A 19,499-nucleotide genomic window follows, 5' to 3' on the forward strand; every position below is an offset into this window, starting at 1 on the left:
ACAAGATGGAGCCAGAGGACCAGAAAAAAACTGCAGGCTTTTGGACCCCTGCAACTGTACAAAGCCTCCATTATTTCACAGTGGCAGCCTTGATATTCTGGGGAAGAAAACTCCAAACTGATATGGAGATAAAGTGCAAACAGTGTGTGTGACAGGTTTAGATGAGCTGAGAGTGGGGAGGGGAGGAAGAGCAGGACTGTTGTTGGAAATAGCAAAGCTTAAAGAAGAGGGTGGGGTGAGAAGGGCGAGGCGAGAAATATATAGTGATGTAATGCTGTGTTTGACAGAAGAGGAGTCATGTGTGTAAAAAAGATCAGCTGAGAGGAAAGCGGCTACAGCTTTGGCACTGAGAAATATTCGATGTCCAATTTGTTCAAAGACTTGAGAGATGGTGGACGTGAGAACTTCATCATTTGCAGTTCTCTGTAAACTTCCTTAAGTGGAATACATGACATGTGTCCATTTAAAACGCCTGTATTTAGCTGCTTATAGTGATATGATGAGAGATTCTGGTTGTCAAACAGGACGCACATCCTAAGTCATGCAGTACTGATTACACTAGTAAATTACTAATGGGACTGTTTTGTGACCACTATGTCTCTCTGCACGATATGATGGTGTCAAAACTATCAGAGCAAGACTATGGGCTTTAACTCAGCACAACAGAGGTGACAGACTCTAAAATATTTGTAAAAATAGTCACTGTCAATAAACCTTCTCCAGCTCTTATCCTTCAACGTCCACTCTGCTATACCACCACCTGCACTAGGATACAGACCAATATGGAAAGCTAGTCCTTCTTCTAGCTTTCTTCCCCCATCATGCTCTGCAATGCCTAATTCCTTGGCCTCTAATTTCCAAAATGCCTTGATTATTCAAACCCCAGTACACAATCTTCTCTTTCAAATTATCTGTCAAATATATTACTGAACTATATCCAGTCAAATGTCTTTGTTTGTCCATGAAGTTTCTCAGTTATCCAGGTCATTTTTATTAAAGATGATTTGCTGTTCCTCCGGGCACAACATCTTCAATGGAGCTGAGTCAATAGCATGTCATAGCATGCACACCAACATGCATTTCTGACCCACCTGCAAAAGTGCATGTAGTTGAAAAGAGCAGCTGCTATGTACTAAAGTATGATTCATCCAGACACTCCTATCCACTGTGGACTCACTTCCTGTTTTCTAGTGTAATGTCAACCATTGCCAGCACTGATTCCCTCTTTGCAGATCAATAGCTGGGCAGCAGTCTGCAGCTTCAGTCCTCAGAGGCGTTAATGCACACCATCTCTTTCTGACAACAGAGATACGCGACTAAATACTAATGTACGTTTTCTCACTGGCGTCATGTAACTCTTCTCGGCTGGCAGATGGAGACAGTGTTTAAGCCAAAGCTAAAATCCCACATGCGCACACAGATTATACCACAATTTATTCAATCACATTTCCCTACTGAGGATGGAGAGGAGGGGTGGGTTGACGGGATTGAACTGGTTTATGAAGGACACATTGATCCAGTATGACACACACACTTGCAACAACATGAAGGTCTCTGTTGTACTCTGTTCATGATGTTTCACTGTTTTTTTAGGCAGAGCTCAGACAATTTCTTAACTGGGTTAATGCTATTAGGCAACTAACTACACAATTACTGCTAAACCATTCCTGCAACATTACATACACACACACCCTATCCATGCTTGGCCAACCAAGAAAATTAAAGTCACTATTTCATATTGTGCCTTCATAACCATCATTGACATCGACAGCCTACACACAATAACAACACAAGAAGCTAAAACAGCTGTTGTATGACAAGAGTAAGCTGATTAAACACCTACTTTATAAAACAGCAATTAAAGCTTAAGGTAATGACAGCAGTTGCCTCACTGGTGGCTTTTAATATGATTACTGTGAGAGACGTGGCAGGTGTTCAACTGTTTCAGCAACAGTGAGATAATAGGGTGTTGAAACTGTCTTGTAGTTACACAATTGTCTCTCTGTCTTTTATTTGTTGTTGTTTTTTTTAAACTCAATTCAATTTTATGTATTTTTATTTCATTTAAAATTAAATTACAAATAATGTATTTTTGACTAATTGTTCCTTTTGTGCTTATACCTAGCAGAATATGCTCGGGGCAATAAATTAAGCTTCTCCATGCATGTGTGTGCATGTGTTATGCTTCAGCGTACTTCTTAGTGCGGGTTGGCAGATGTAGGTCAGACAGGGTGTGAGGTCTTTGTCTTTACATGTGCACATTCAGAAGTGTATAAATTTGAACTGCCATCTTTCTGAGGACCCTTACAGACATACATTTTGTCCATAACCGTATCCTACTTAACTAAAAGTGATATCCCCTAGACCCTACAGTCCTTTGAAAAGCCACAGTATATCCTCATTCCCAAGTCAAAGACTCAAATTAGTAGTCACATACACACACACACACTCACAGTATGAGCTATCACTGAAAGACACACACACACTCATGGGTCACTGAGACCGAAGCAAAGCCGAGTAAAGCTGCTTAACAGCCAAACTTTATCACTGGAACTGGGCTTCACATTTGTCTGCTTGAGATAAAATCACTTGAATCTGGCAGGAACAGAAAACAGCCCAGCATGGGCTTGTCCAACAACAAAACATCTCACAGTATTGATTCATCAGTGTATGACAACTGCTGTATTTTCTAATGACCAGTTGATCAGTTTGAGGTTATTTTTTGTATTATTATTATTTTTTCTTTATATTAGACACACATGTTTGAAGACTCCAGTGTTATAATGCAAATGTGTAACATCTTCCTTACATGCCATCAACACTGGAATCTGTCCAAGCATGTTTGTGGATGTTGGGTGGTGCTAGTCTGTGGAATGCCAAAGCCAATGTTTAGTGTCCTGTAGCCGACACCAACTTTAATCAAAGCTTTCAGGGGCTCAGACCATCCGGGCTTATGCAGCAACATTATCTCAAATTTCTCTTGTATTTTTTGTTAAGAGAGGAGTCAAGGCCGGATGCTTCAACCATTCATACCATTCATCCATCTGCTCATATCCAGGTGTGCTGAATGTTGAATTTCACTTGATCATAAATGGGACCTGCATTGCCGATTGTTTGCAATTAGCATATGCAACACCCACTAAGCAACATGAAAGGACAGGTGTTGTGGAGCGTGCAAACAGCCAACTTTGGGTCTGAGACTGTGACAGAGGAGAGAGATTAGATGTGCAAACCTTTGCACACAGCCTGCCTGCATGCACACATTATTGCCAAATAGACACCCGGACCAGAAACGTGCCAGAAAAATAACACGTTACATCTGTTATATGTTTGTTATAGCTCGAAAGTAAGTCTAAATAATGAAATATGACGCTGTGACTGGCTTGCATGAAATCCCTCTAAATTTATTGTTACAATGTAATCTTACTTGGAGTAATCAAAAACAAGAAAACCTTGTATGTAAGTCTATGCTTATGAACAAAATAAGAGAAAATTTGTTCATACATAGTTTCCTGCATGAGGCCCATTGTCTTCACGCACATCAGAGGGGTTCAAAAATGAACCAAGATGGTATCAGAAAGTGAGGCTTAGTGGTGAAAAATCACTGTTTGAAGAAGACTTCAAACTGCACAACGCCGCAACCACACTGCGGTTCTGTGCAGTACAATTTTAAATACACTTGACAATATAGAAGTATTCAGAGGTGTTTTACAAGAATGTATATAAAAAGCAATTCAATAAATAGGATTTCACAACTGCAACCAAAAACTCTGTTCAAGAATGTTTTTGTTGGATTTAGATCCATCAGATGGGAACAGTGAACAAAACACAAGCTCATCCCACATAAGACTAAGCAGCTATCAACCTCATGGTCCCCCCTCTTGTTTCCTACAAGCATGTAATCTCTGTTGAATGCGTGGGTGATGATGCTTTTTTACGCAGCTCCTCTGACCACATGCAGGGTCAAAGTTTCAGGGCGTCACTTATGTCACTTTATCACGTCACTGTGGGCTTTATTTTTTCACCCTAGTATGAACTCCTACACATTTATAGCTAGAGAGCAGAGAGAAACTGAAGCATGTCCTTATACAGTAAAACACAGCTAGAGAGCTCCTTTTTTTGCATTTTTACAAATGGGACATTCACTGTTGTCTGCAAATTAACTGAATAAAAGCCTGCAGATCAGTCGAAACTTTCCTTCTCTGATGAACAGTGCAGTTTTGGTGATATGAAACAGAAGCATGCATTTCAAACCACATGCAAACTTGAAATACATTTGCATAAAAAAAGTCCCTCATATGTGCCAAACTCCATTCAGAGTATGTGATTACCGGTACTCTTTCTGATCTCTTTAGAACTCTATTTGCCATTGTTAACAGATAAGCATGTCATAAGTAAGCAGCAGTCAGCAAGCTACCCATCCACTGACAGCAGTGACGGGACACTGCCGTGAATAATGAGCCTGGTACACGGTCTGCTGTCTCTGGCTGACAGGAGCCTCGGGGCTTAGGTCAGCAGAGGAACGGCAGATAATGCACAGAGCCATTCTTTACACTCTGTGCTGAAACGGAAACTGGACAGCAGATAAGCCGAGTGGCACTGGACGTGTGCTAAAGTGCAGCCACTGAGTTGAGAGTGTAAATGTGTTGAGTGACTGGGTGGCACATTATCTTGCCCATGTGGGGCTTTGATGACAAAAGAATCTTTCTGTGGAGAAAACAAAGCAGGGGTGGACTTCACCAGTTTGCTGGTAGGGCAAAATTCTTCACCCACCATCACCACCTTCACTAGCCTGCAATTTGTTGAAGAGAAAATTGATTTTTTTGTCTATTTTTCTATTCTCATTGACTTGCATGTCTGTTAACATCTACTACGAGGGTGGGTTATTTGAATCCCTGAGGAAGTTGTGGGAGCTACAGTATCCCTCAAAATATGTAAACAGAGTGATAACGCACAAGGATGCTGCAAAATAACCGCATAACTACTAATGCAGAGTGTACCAGCGAGTATAACTGTGTGTGACACACACTTCAATCAGTATCATGGAAAATTAAACATCTCTTTCTACCAATTATTCCATTCCAGCTGGGCATTCCTCAGTGTCTCCAACAAAACAGGTTTAGGTCACATATTAGATAGGATAGAAGGAACATTCTGTGATAGAGATTAGGTTAAATCCCCAGGACTGTTTGTTAGACTCACTCTGACTCACCAGGACACCCTTGACTGCAACCTTTGTGAAAATATAGCCCAACATCTCAAATATGATCAACCCCACTTCTTAAGCCCAGACTGCAAAACAGAATACTTCTACTGGATCTACGTAGACATGTTCTCCAACTGCTATTTCTTTGTGTTCAAGATCTAAATAGTAACAACATCCTTTCAATAGTTATGTGGAGGGGAAGTTCCTGTAACCCCCCCCCCCCTTTCAAAGGAAAAAAAACCTCTGGCTTTGAAGTTGCAATGATCATGTTAAAATGGTTGGACAGATTCTGGAGACAGGAAATGGCAGGTCTAGACCTTCCTGGCTTGTAAAACTTTGTGCATTCTTTTTTATTATGAAGACATAGTAAGATAGCTTTTGAGCTTTGCCTCATGTTGAGAGCTTAAGTGCGAATCAGGTCATACTATCTCTGGCTGACTCCAAGCTATCTAATGTTTTTTGGAGCTGTCAGTTCTTAAGTAAGAGAAAAATGCTTATTGCACTGCTCATTAAAGTGTCTCTGAGCAGCAGTGTGATCAGAGGAAATGAAATGACTCACAGATCCACTGCCTCTTGGATCAGAGTATTTTTATTTGTAATATTTGCAGGCTGAGGATAGGCCTGTAATTACTGCAGAGGAAAGAGCAACTCCCTGCGTCCCAAAGGAATTCCATACAAACGTGCAGGAGGTGTCCCGTATCCATAGCATATGGCATCAATCACAACACACCCAGCACTGATTTTAGTTTATGGTGTCCTCACTCCGCAGAGCTTCCATACAACCCTGAGTGCTTTAAGTGTGTCACTAGTACCGAGGCTCTGACTTTCTGACACCACTGGACTCCACTGCAATATGCTGGCAGACCAATATATTGATCATTACCTAGTGTAACCCTCAGAAACACAAGTATGCTTACAAACTCCAAAAGTGTACCTATCACCAGAGAAATAATAAACAAAACACCAAGATCCAAAACTTTCCAACAAACCATGAATGCATCGCATGTGCCATGCAGACCGAATCTAAGCTTTTAGGCTGTAAAATGCAAATAGTTTAAATAATATCTGTCTATAGCATGTGGAGCTAATTCTTTTCACAATTTTAGTAATGTGCAAAAGTGTATTTTTGCAACGTTAAGTTTATGTGTTTTAATGCATAAGACAAAACTTTCCCTGTGCTTCAGGTAATGAGTGTGCCGTTTCCATTGCACTGCACTCAAACAAGTAAGGATGGTATGTTCCCATGGAAACAGCCAGGTGTTTCAGCAGAGGCTGCTGCGTCATTGGGCTCAGTGGATAGAAAGGGGAGTGCTGACGGTACAGTTTTCTGGCTGCAGCAGTCAGCACAGAGAGGCCAAACAAGCTGTGGCATATGACCAAGACTGAGACACTGTATAACTGCACCACTGACTCCCTTACACACAATTTAAAATATATTTTTAATCAGCCCTACATATTGCCTCTATGTGAGTAAACTGACACTGAAACCGGATTCCTCATTGTAATACTCTCAGAGAACAGCCTTTCCAGACCTCCTGTCTTTACTCTGACAAGTCTTTCCTTCAGTAACAGTCTCTATTATTTATCAGACCTGCAACATCCCCATGAATAATTCAGTCAGCAGGGAAAAAATAGGAGAGGAGACACCTGCCTAGGCCATAGCAGCAGAGAGACAGTGAAGGTCCCAAGACAGATACAATAACATCACTGTAGTAACCCACACACTGGAATTTAAAATCAGAGAAAAAAATATCATACATCCAAACTTACAGTGCATGCCTTCTGAGCCCTGACCAGGCCTCAACGCTTACCACAATGTTTTCTTAGGAAAGCCTCCTCGTATAGAGCAGGAGCAGCTATTTAAGAATGTGCCCATGTTATACTTATGACTTGTGACATGCAGAAGATTTGACATTATGGAAGAAGCTCAGACTGAGCAGGGAGAACTGAACTAGAATGAAAAAAACTGCTTGTTCCATGCAGTGACTATATTACACAATGAAAAGAAATTTAATGCTGTTTTTGTGTTTTAGATCTTGATTACAGGACATAAACTGAGGCCCTGATCAGGTCTGGCATTACAGAGACATCTCCGTGTATCTCAGTGAATAAACACACATGCCTTCAAACATTCTGCAGTGTTATTAGGGTGTTGCAATTCTCTGCTGTGCAACACATGGTTTGACTGCAGCTGTGTCTGTGACAGCTCACCTGTTTGCACTGTCATTAGGTCCTGATTGGCCCATGGTAGGATGCATGCTCTCTCTCTTTGAAGCTGCTCACTTACACACTACTTGTCAAAACCCAGATTATATTCAATATTTAACTGAGGTTGTGTGTGCAGCTCTCAGAGCACAACATATGCACTTTTCCCTACCATTATATTAGGGGGTGGCTGTAAACCATTTTACGTGCATTAATGATGAAATATGTAAAAGCTGATCAGATTAAGAGTGGCAGCACTTAACACAAGTTATATATAATAAGTTATATATGTTTTGGATAGTAAGGGAGGGTTACAATGCCCAAACATAAAGTGGTATTACTGGGCGGTTCAATTAAGGTCTATTAAATTCTATTTTGCATCAAACAATGTTCCACAATGGAAAGAGATGGAGTCAAACTATTTGAAGCTACCTTTACCTCAATATCTCTACTCAGACAAATTGTCAATTTTAATAAGACAAACTACAAACCCAATTGTTAAACATATAGTTAAAACATGGTCTGACGTGCATAAAATTTAATAAAATCCCAATTATGTTGTCTCAGTACAGTCCCACATGGGGAAATCAACAGTTTGCTCCAGGGAGAGCAGATGCTGTTTTTAAGCAATAGGCATCAAGAGGTTTAGGAACAATTCAGAAAATATGATGTCACTGGAAGAAATCAGAAGAAAATATAAAATAGATAAAAAATATTACAACTTAGAAGCTTTATCAGAAAAGGTCTGAATCACTCATTGATTAGACCCTCACTAACTGATTTGGAAAGAATCATGTCTACAAACAGCTTGAGTAAAGGTGCTGTATCAGAGATATAACCTGCTAGTGTCCAATTCAACTCAAAATTCTAGCCATACATGAATTGCTTGGAGCCAAGACCTAGAAATTGACATTGCACCAGAAGACTGGGAATTTGTGTGTACCAAAGCTAAATACTAGATTTAGACTGTTACAGTATAAATGGCTCATGAGAACATATCAAACTTAATAAATATAATAGAAACATTCCAGATGTTTGTATGAAGTGTAATGAGGCTAAAGGGACATTGCATATGGCAGTGTAGAAAGATACATTATTTTAGGGAAGAAAATAAAAATGCTAAGAGAAAATAATTCATACAAATATTCCTATGGATCCTGCCCTTTCTATTTTGGGTAAAGACCCAAAAGGACATAAGTACACCAAGAGGGAACAACTTGTAATTGATATGTGTTTTGATTTTGGATTTTTGTGTTTATGTTGACTGTGTACACTAACATAATACAGCTTTGATAAATGGAAGCATTCATATTAATATGTGTGTATACATGTTTATAATATAAATCAATAAATACAATGTTCAACAAAAAAAAAAGCTGTTTTGGGCTCTGGAGGTTTAAGATACATTTCACCCGTTTGTCTTCTCATGTACTACACAACACAGCAAAGGATGCTGTGGATGTTTAGTAGTTGAGCCTCTACCCACTACATTTAACAATGCCGCCTCTTATTGTGGCAGCAGTGGTTAATCCCTGTCTCTGGAAGGCGGGAGGATTAGCTACCAGCAGGATGGTCGGCTCAGCTTCACTGTAACATGTGGTACAAGACCTTGATCTGGCTAGTTGGTTCTGTGAGGATACAAAAGAGCAAGTGAGAGGTGAATAAGTGGGAAAGAGGATTAAGAGACTAATAGCGTTGTGTTAACCTTCTTGGTGGGTAAATTAGGAGCATCGGGAACTGATAATCCTTGAACAGATAACAGAATAGTGATCCCACAGTTTTACCAATCAGGAAGATCGACTCGGGCCTTACACACTTAATCTGTATCAGTGAGGAAGATGCAGAAACAAAAGAAACTTTGCAGATGTTGATGCAGCTTTTTAGCACGTGTACATTAAAACAAAGTCTCCTGACAGGCTTTTGAGGATGTTTAATGCAACTGCTATTCCCGACTGCTATTTTGAGACCTATGCTATTTTTAGACATCACTCTGAGGTTCAACTATTGTTCAGTTTAACACTAATTACATCCTAGTTTGGCACACCATTTCCTCAAAGATGTAATTAAAACAATTTGTGCATCACCATTAAGAGTCTGTGCTTACAACCTGTTTTATGACATTCCTGTCTCTACTGTCCCGACTGCTCTCTGAACTCTCGCACGCCTGTTCGTCTGTACGTTTACAATGCAAATACGCCAAAAACACACCTCCATGCAGTGACTGACTGTTAATGTCATCAGTTGTTCCTGGAAAAGAAGTTCTTTTTCTCACTATGTGGTTTATAGAATAAACGCAAAAACAGGAACCGCAATCGTAATATGAGGGATTATGGAAAAACAAAATGTCACTTGAGCAGCCAATAAAAAGATTTCATCAGAGAAGTGTGTGTATTTACTGTGTTCTAGCTCTATCAACGCAAACATGTATCATGTGTTTGACTCATTCATACCAGTCTGTTGGTTACACAAATTCCTGTCTGCCGTTGATCTGATAAGGTCACGATGACAGCAGCTGATTGGCTGACCAGCTGGCTTGGACCAGAACAGGGGATGACCGCACTTTACAATGAAGCGGCACACAAAACAACCTCTGTATTTCAACATCTGCCTCCTTGTGGAAACGTCCACAACAGGTAGATGTGCATCAAAGCACCAATGTAAAACCTTCCTCTGGGAAAGTGTAGGTAGATGTCTGTAAATAAATGTGTTGTTCACATACCGTATAATTATACATGTCACAAACGCTGGGATTTTCCTTACTAAAACATGCAGAAGAGAGGCTTACATAGGTTACATAGGTCACAGCGACCTTTGACATAAATAATCTACTCATTTATATCTATATGAGCTTGTATTTAAATTTAAAGACATTACCGTAAGGCTATTGCATAAAGCCATGCAAAAAAAAACATATTAGTGGCAAACCACCAAGTTAAATATGACTTGAGGCTGATCTAATTAAAAAAAAGTCCCAGCAGGCTCCGATGTGTTTGAGACACCAACATTTACATTCTGTATGGCGGCTAAAGGGTACGTTCAGGAATGTGTCTTGGACATGAGGGCTACATAATCCTGCCGTTCACGTCTACCTTTCCTGTCTCAGGCTGCATGTGTAAGAGGATGCAAACGTCAACACAGGATAGCGCTGAGCATTAAGTTGCAGTTAAAGGGTTACAGGAAACATGTTAAAAACAGACAGGAAGAACAATTCTTCCACTTTAAGTGTGTGAACACAAATGTAATTCAATAACGTATGTAATGAATTCCTAACATTCCTTCTAGGTAATTACAGCTTTGAATCGACCTCTGTGCTCAAAAGGGTGAGCCAGCACAGTACACACAACACAATGGCACACCTCTGGTTACGCAATAGCAGCATGTGTAAGGTTTATCTGCCTCCACAGGTTAAAGGTGGCGGCCACATCTGACAGCAGCAGACCGAACGATGAAATATTTGGGTCTACAAATGTGTTACCACAACCGACATGCAGGAATGTCTAATTCTACCCTTTGAGATGTGTGTGTGAAGCCTGTAGATTAGAGCTTAGATTCTCTGCCTGAGCCTGACCCAACCCAAGCCGTGGGTCGTATCAATTCCCATCTCTGCAGGCTCAGGCGGGCCAAGCTCTGACATCTGTCAGTCATGTGACCTGCCAAATGACTTTCTAATTGTGGTGACTTAAAAAACCTTCTGGTTTTTCATAGAATCTTGCTCATACAATTCAAGAGTAGAGTTAAGGTGTTGATAGAAAATCACCATTTCTATCTTAGATCTGGTTACATTCACTGTCTGCATCAACATTTCTACAAAACAAAGCAGAACCATTTAAGACCTATAGATGAGGTTGGTTGAAATGACAAGCAATTGAAGTAACTTCAGCCTCATGCTATCTAAATGATGCCATGTGATCCAAAGATATATTTGAGACATCATACCAATGATGTTTTTCTTTCTATGAGCAGGATGTTATAGTTTTGAAAAGCTTCTGGAGTCCAACTTTACGCTGTCGGCACCTCGTACAAAGTTTTGGTTATGTCTGCTTGAGCCGACTGCCTCATACTTCTTTACTGCTAGCCTGTTTGGAGCGTTCCACACTTCTGCTGATGTTGCAGTTGCATTCAAGTACACATCATTTTATCGACGCACAAAAATCCATTATGTTGGGCACAAGACCACACTGAATGTGAAAAACATTCTACTTATCAACCACATCCACAGACATCAAGTTCTTTCCCTCCTCCATCAACCCTCATCCTTACAGCTCCATTCCTCTTCCTCCACTAGAGAATCTCAGGGGGAAAGGGTCAGGAAGTGGCCTATTTGTTCCAAAGCAGATTCCACAAATACCAGAGTGAGTCCTGAAGGGAGAGGCTTGCTTCCCGTCGATTCTAGTCAGCCTGTTAAGACAAGTGAGGATAACTTTGTGCGTCTTTGACCTCCTCTCTCCCGCTCTCACACTCCAGCCTCCACTTCCTCACTCTCTGCTGCAACCAGTCTGCGGGCTATCTGCAGCACATAAAGTTAAACATGTTATTCTGATTAACATGCCTCATGTCATGAGTGTGGGAGAATATATATATATGAATCCACAACATGTGTTTTCATCATGGGAAACACACAACTTTTACACATTCCCTCCTTGGCATGCATGTTTACATCCTCATTTTAAATACGTCCCAGCTGAAAAGGAAATCATCATCATTATCATATCAACTATGATACCAGCTGGGAAACTTTTACAGCCCGACTGATATATCAGCCTGCCGATAATAATGGACGATAACAGCTCATCCCAGACATGTATTGGTTTTGAAAAAAAATGCTTAGAGCAATGGAAATATAGCAATGACTGAAGTGTTTTAAACGTGGAACCCACCAAAGTGTAGCATTTTGTTTTCAAATTCTTCAGCTTAAAGTGGAAAGATAGTCTGAGTTTAACTCAAATCTGAGCTCGCCATCCTAGCTACAACCACTGCCTCTGTACAGGAATGCTTTACACCACTTGGAAGAATATCTATTACGCAAACAAGACACTTGAAGACATGGATAAACATGGACCCTTGGAATGATAGTGGTAAGAAATCAAGACAAGAACGTTTTATTTGCATGGATGTGTGAGGAAATGGTTTGAGCACAGGAAGCAAGTGAGATTCAAGAAACTCAAAATAAAAGTGGAAGTAAATTCATTCCCAACTGCTTCCTGAATGGGACGAAATAACAAAAACTGTGCCAAAGTTAACAGGCGCTATTGAGGGTAGAGAAGAGGGTGAATGAAAAAAGGAAGAGTGGAGGACACACTTTAATGTGTCAACAGATACCAGGTTACTGTGCAAACAAGCCTGGCGAACAGCGTTAGATTGAAGAGCAATAGATTGAATTAATGAAATGACAAGACCTGCCTCCTTTAGACCTGCTTTACTGTGTCACCAGCATGCTAGAGACTGCCGCATGACTGGTGTGATTAGTAAACCAGTAAAATTCAGGACAGTCAGTCCCTGTCAGCTCTGACCTCAGCCAGCACTGAATGCAGCATGTCAGGTTTTACTGGAGTAACTCAAAGAGACCTGCAACAGGCCTCAGCTCAGGGAATGCACAGTACTTCAGGTAGGGCATCTCCTCTGCATTAGTTTATTTATATTTACATTGTAGAAAAGTTTTTTATTATACACAAAGTAAAAGCACACAGAATCATCAGACTTATTGGTATCTGAATGCATCATGTACGTCATGACTAAATATAAGATTTTAGAAAATTAGTTAATTATTTTACCTGTCTGCCATTTGCATAAACATGTTACAAAAATTCACCAAGTTTTTGGTAGATCTGCAGGTAGATTTGCAGTTGATATGCAGAACAGAGTAAATATCTGGTTTGTAGAGGCTAAAATGTTCACTTATTTATATATATATATATATATATATCACTGTGAACAATTGACTTTTGAATAAGTCATTCTGAAATCTTTGACATCAGTTGTTCCATCTGTAGCACCCCTGGTCATTTGTGTAGTATGAGTCAGTGATTGTCTTTTTGTAGCTTCAGGATGAACAGGTCTCCTTTCCTCAGACGTCTCAATGTTTTTGTTTTTTTTTGTTTTTTTTTTAAGTATATCCTGTCCGTGGTCTCAGCTAGAAGAATGGGGGCATCCTGTCTGTCTGCTTCCAAATCTTGATTAAATCTTAATGTGCTTGTGTTTGTGGAAGACTCCCAGGAGCAGCTTTAAGTGGGCTGACACATGACTTCAGCTGTGGCGGTTTTCTGAGAACAACCACAATGCTGCAATTCCAACTTTTTTAAAGTGTCGTGAGCCGTCCCATTTAAACCCTTTGTCAGGACTAACGATCGGCCCTCTTTATAAAAGCCAGCAGTCGAGCTAGCGATATCCATTATCGCGGACAAAGAGACACAGACAGGCCTGCTGTTTAACACACACACAAATCAGCTGCAGAGGTAGGCTCATAATGTGTAAGGAGAGTGAGTGTGTGTGTGTGTGTGTGTGTGTGTGTGCGCGTGACCAAACACTATACACCTAAAACAAAGCTCCCATGTAGCATTTCCTGTTTGCCCCCTGAGAATCATTATATAGCAGCTTCTCACATGGCATAGAGTTAGTCTCTTATCCAGTAACAGGCAGAGTGGGATTTTTTTTTCCTCCAACAAACAGCCACTGTGAAGAAAGAGCTCCTCAGTCAGTCACTGCCTCTGTCTCCCGTTAGGAAGCGGACAGCATGGGCGGCACAGAGACACTCCCTGACTCCCGAAGCAGATGAATTCAATTATGCAGAGGGAGGCGGTGTAGGGGGGGGGGGGGGGGGGGTCAGAGTCCCTTTCAGACTGACTATGTCACAAGGACCCTTGAACCAGAGCCAATGGAGGCAAACAAACAAAGCCCTCTGATGCTGCCAAGCAGGCCCTGATCAGGACATTGAGCCTGACTGGAGGACACTCGGCTACTGTTAATCCAGTGTCAAATTGTACAAATTTAATGAGTGCTCAGATTTAATTTTGAGGTATTTTAAGTCTTCCATAGCCCAGAAATACAAGTTAGTCGTTAGGTCTGATTAACATGTCCAAAATCTAAACATGGAGGAAAGCAGCAGGTATCTTATTAGCACAGGTTTACACAGTATACAAGACAACATAACTACCTGCAGATTTTCATATTAAAAGTCGACCACAAATGCCAGGAAGCCCTTTGAGATGAGGAGGAAGTGAAAATGAAAATATTTTTTGGGAAGCAATAGGAGGTGTGGAAGTGAAGAAGACTGATAGGGCTCTATATGAGTTGAAGGCAGCCACACCCTCATCGCTTAGATTCAAATCAGGCGTCTGCATTTGACAGCTGATAACTGAGGCCGCAATTATTTAGGTGTGGTCAAACATTGTTTGCACACAATTTAACATGCCTTTAATGGGCAGTGAGAGAGGACTGAGTCAATCAGTCATAATGTGAAAGTATGTCAAGAACTTTTGTGTGTGTATAATATAGGTTCAGTGAATGTGAATGAAATCAGATAGCTACCTGTGCTGCAGACAGTAGGTAGCGCAGGAGTGCTTGTGATCAACATGAGTTGAAGCACACGAACACTATGCAAGGACACCAAAAACCCATAGCATAGGGTTCTTACACCTTTTCCTAGGGTCAACATCCAGTACTTTGAAGGATTTCCAGCACTTTACAGCTGTCTTAGTATTTGTCTCTTTCCGACTAGCAATCATTAAAACTTTGGGAGGTGGGTTCACATATGGAAACAGGGGTACAAGCAAGCCCCAGGATGAGCAGTTTTCATTTTAAACTCTCAGACTTTATGAAAAGTCCACTTGAAATAAATACTGCAACAATTAAAGCAATTTTTAAACCTCAAAAACACAACATTTCAAGGATGGTCAAGGGATGCAAGACATGAACGCACCCACCCTGAAAGCATTGATTTCCCAATGATGTACATGAACCATCTGGGATGGACCTAATGAACATAAACCACAGATAATCGTGTGCTTCAGCAGAGACACAGATTAATATAGACAGTAGAGGAGTAGGAGAAAGAAATATACACACACAGTATTTTGTAATAGGTTTGCACTGCTGGTTGGTACAGTCACTGTATTTGCTGTGTATTTTTAATCGAAAATGCGTTTTAAACTGTGTGGGTGATCCTGAGCAGGTTGCTACTCTTTGGAAATAATAGGATGTGGACCATGCGTATTGGAGTCAAACAACACTCACTCTACTTGCCCACAGAAGGCTTTAGTTCCCACATTGTGATCAGATGCCTATATTTAATGTCTTAGAAAGCCAGGAAGTTAATTTGCTGCGCTTACTTGTACCAAACCTGCAAGGTAAGAGACACATGGGTGATACCAGGAGCTTCGTTGCAAACTTAATTGGTTATAGAGGAAGGGGAAATCTTTGTCAACCATGACATCAACAAAAAAGTGACCTTTAGCTGTGTGTGTATACTTTAAACTGTCTTTTCCATCATAAAGTCTTCCAGCTTTCTTTACAAACCAATAAATAAACAATAAAATGTCAACAGGGCATCCAGGAAGACACTTAAATCCTGTCTTCGTACTGCACCATTACCAGCAAAAAAACCAAGCCAAGGATGGGCACGGTCTATAACACTAATGTAAAGATAACACAGAAAACATAGAAAACAGACAAGGTGCTTACATGTCTGGCTTCCCGGCGCAGCCCTTCTGTGTTCCTCAGCCAGCACCGGCTCAATTCGCTCAGCTCCAAGATTGGCTGCACCTTCAGCCGCACCGTGTCTCCAGACTGACGGATCATCTCCACTATTTCGTCGCGGGTCTTATTCTCCACATTCCGCCCGTTGATCTCCACCAGCCTGTCACCAGGCACCAGCCCCAGCGCCAGGTCCTTGGTGCCAGCACCAGGCTCAGCGAAATGGACCACACGTCTGTACACTCCTCCATCAGGACTGCGGTCTAGCATAGTGGTGCGTCGCAAAGAAAATCCAAAGTCGCCGGTGTTGCGCCGTTGGAGCTCCAGCTCACGCGTTTCTGGTGCACTCGGTGTGACCACAGCTGGCAGCTGTAGCTGTGCAGGGAAGGTCTTCTCAACCAATTCGGGGATGCAGACTTTTTTGGTGGGTGGTGCATCAGGCTGCTGCTTGAGGCTGTGCTTCCGAAGCATGCTGAAAACTTTGCTCTCCACCTGCGGCGATGGGGCAGCAGAATTCTGACCTGAAGGGGTGGAGCCCTCTGAGGGGCTCTCTTCTTTGCTTCTCTGAGAAAAGGAGAAGCGCTTCATCATCTGACCCATCTGCGAGGAGTTCTGCTTGGCCAGCGAACCAAAGTGAGCCACACGTTCACGCACGGAGCTCCGGTGTCCGTCCTGTCCTCCTCCGCCCTCACCCTTCAAGTCATCCGTGGAGCTGGCAGCGCTCAGCTGGTCATCCAGGACCATGCTGCTTCGGTTGCTCAAGCCATCCGACTCAATGTCAGTGAGGGTGAGCTCGTTGCTGCTGGCCACTTTAATGGGAATGGGGTTGGAGATCTCCAGTTTGTTTTTGGACTCACGCTTGGCCTCCCTCTTCAAGTTGAAGAAACCGCGACGCATGCTCATCTCCTCCAGGCTGCGCAGCTCCGCCGCAGACATCCTCTCCTTTTTATCCTTCTTCTCCTTCCGACTGCCTTCTCTCTCCTTATCCTTCTTCATGAGGTTAAACATAGTGACAAACTAAATTTGGCTCTACTTCTCCTACACAAATGAATTCACTAGTCAGGTGCGCTTATTGTGACCAACATGGACGAATCCCCTGAAAGGAGACAAACACATCAGTGTCAAATTATTAAAGGCAAATAAAGCCATATTATTGACATTTCAAATACCATGCATTTAAAGTAAATGTGAGCAATGTTCAGAAAGTTGGATTTAGAAATTGGAAATTTAGAAAATAGTTTCCTTTGAACAGTAAGAACTGGCAGTTTACAATAATAATTATAGAATTCCCAAAAGAGTCTATCTCTATTTCCTATTTCTGAAATTCTTTTGAAAGACTCTGCATAAAAGTAACTAAATAAAGCCCCTATCTCACCAATGGCAATATTCTGATTACAGATAACAAAGAATGCAATTATTCCTCACTCACTTAAAACATTTATAATATTTTTCAGCTTTCAGAGCATCACTAGATCAGAAGCGATGAGCCAGAAACTGTTCCTTTAAGATAAATCAATGTTAGCACCACTATATGAATGATCATACATGAGGCTGATCACTGCTGATCTGCACTATGTGATCATTGCTGATCTGCATGTATAATGTATAATTCTGTATTATGTATAATGGCAAGAAATTAGACACCAGCCAGACTAGTAACCACTGCAGAGGAAGCAAGCAGGGATCCAAACAACAAAAAGAGATATCAAATTAAATGGCTTACTATGGCTATGGCTATTTTAACAGCATCATTTTAAAGTCTGCTCCGGACCTATGTGTGTAGATGGTCTTGTAAAAACAGAACCTACATCACTGAATTCCCACACAGCTGTGTTATGTTACAGATGTTGGCTGGCTTCAGTTTTTGAAACTATCAGACCTTTAAAAATCAGACTTCCTGACACAAGTTGATCCACATCTACAAGCCTGCTTCTGATTAGCCGCTGGGTCTCACTCTACTACACATTAAGAGTAACACTGAGCAGGGATCTGTCCTGAACTTACAGCTACAGGAGCTATCAGCTGTTATGAAGATCTAATTTGTTTGCCTGGCAAGCGTCAGTGCTGTCAAAGTCAGTAAATGAGGGGTCACATACGGTGTCACAGAAGCTTTATTAGCCATTACCGCACACAATACTATCAAAGTAAAAGCACAGTGATGGCTGGAACAATAACACAACATCAGACAGTTTGTGAACGCTGTTCAACCCTGTCCTTAACGAGGCGCAGCCACAGTGAATGGACAGCATCTGCATCAACGCTACCTTCTAAATGTGGCTTCACTGACTTATTTTGGATCTATCTGCTGCTCCTAATGTTAATAACAGACACCATCACTTGCACACAAAGCCGCATTTGTCAGCCCCACTCTGCTTTTTATGGAACAAAAAGCATGACAAGGCTAAAAGAGGTGTAGCTTCTCGGCTACATTAGCTAGCAGAGCTTCTGTTTGTTAGGTGGAAGGGGGTGACGTTACTCTAATGGCAAATATTTGAGTTTTTATTCACACTCCAGGTGAAAAAGCTCCAACACACACTAAGCTTCAGTTTCTTTAGGCTTTTGTTAAACTTTAACAGAAGGTATCTTGCTAGCTAACTAGCCTAATTGGCTCAAGTGAGAGCCTCAGTTCTTTGCCCTCATTTTTTGGTGAAGCAGATCCTGAAACAACACACACACACACACACACACACACACACACACCGGGATCCTGTAAAAATGATTCCACTAGTCCGACTCAACACTGCTGCCTGAATAAGAGCACCTATGTTGTGATAGGAACATACTCACTGTTTTCCAGTACAGCAAAACCCGCTGGTGTGTTGTTAGTGGGGTGCAGCTCGGCTCGCAGGGAACAGAAGCCAGACAGGCTTTGGAGCTGACGCTGTGATAGATGGCTGCTCCCAGCTCCAGCTACCCAACGTCAGTACAACACAACGGCCAAGAGGCGGTCGATCAGCACCCCCTGCCGGCCACACAGAGGACCTACAGCCAGACTGCTTCATGCACCACCGGAAATGTGGGTGGAGTACAGTACCCTGTTCAGATTTGTGCAGGTGCTGTCTGGGTAGAGAGTCTGATCTGTGAATATTGCAAAGAAAATGTGCACAGTATGTTAAAGCATTTTAGTCATAATCAAATAAATGCATAATACATATGGCTGTGGAATAAACCCTGAAATAAGAAAATACTGTATAGAAATCATTCCTAAAGAAAAATGTATTTAAATAAATAAATACATAAATGTGGCAGTAAAAAAAAGTAAATAAAATCACAAGATTTGTTTTTTAATTTGGTTATTTAATTATTTCAGGGTTTATTTGTTTGTTTATGAATAAAATGGATATTGATAGCGCACAATTCTGCAACTGTAAATATGACTGGATGACCTTTAGCTAGAGCA

At 41.3% G+C, this 19,499-nt stretch overlaps 1 protein-coding gene across 4 annotated transcripts in view; it reads right to left on the reverse strand.

Moving 5' to 3' along the window:
- Positions 1 to 19,010, reverse strand: part of myo18ab (myosin XVIIIA b) — a 91,725-nt gene extending 72,715 nt beyond the window's left edge. For 3 of the 4 annotated variants that reach the window (XM_028420392.1, XM_028420399.1, XM_028420391.1), the window contains exons 1-2: positions 18,887 to 19,010; positions 16,088 to 17,195 (exon numbers count right to left, since the gene is read on the reverse strand). In XM_028420392.1, coding sequence (XP_028276193.1) covers positions 16,088 to 17,107 — 1,020 coding nt within the window. In that variant the 5' untranslated portion in view covers positions 17,108 to 17,195; positions 18,887 to 19,010. Of the gene's footprint in view, positions 1 to 16,087; positions 17,196 to 18,886 lie in introns of those variants that run through there. The other variant, XM_028420381.1, reaches the window with a different exon arrangement.
- Between the last annotated feature and the right edge of the window lie 489 nt (positions 19,011 to 19,499).

The sequence above is a fragment of the Parambassis ranga genome, chromosome 13 (genome assembly GCF_900634625.1).
Source record: "Parambassis ranga chromosome 13, fParRan2.1, whole genome shotgun sequence".
NCBI lineage: Eukaryota > Metazoa > Chordata > Actinopteri > Ambassidae > Parambassis > Parambassis ranga.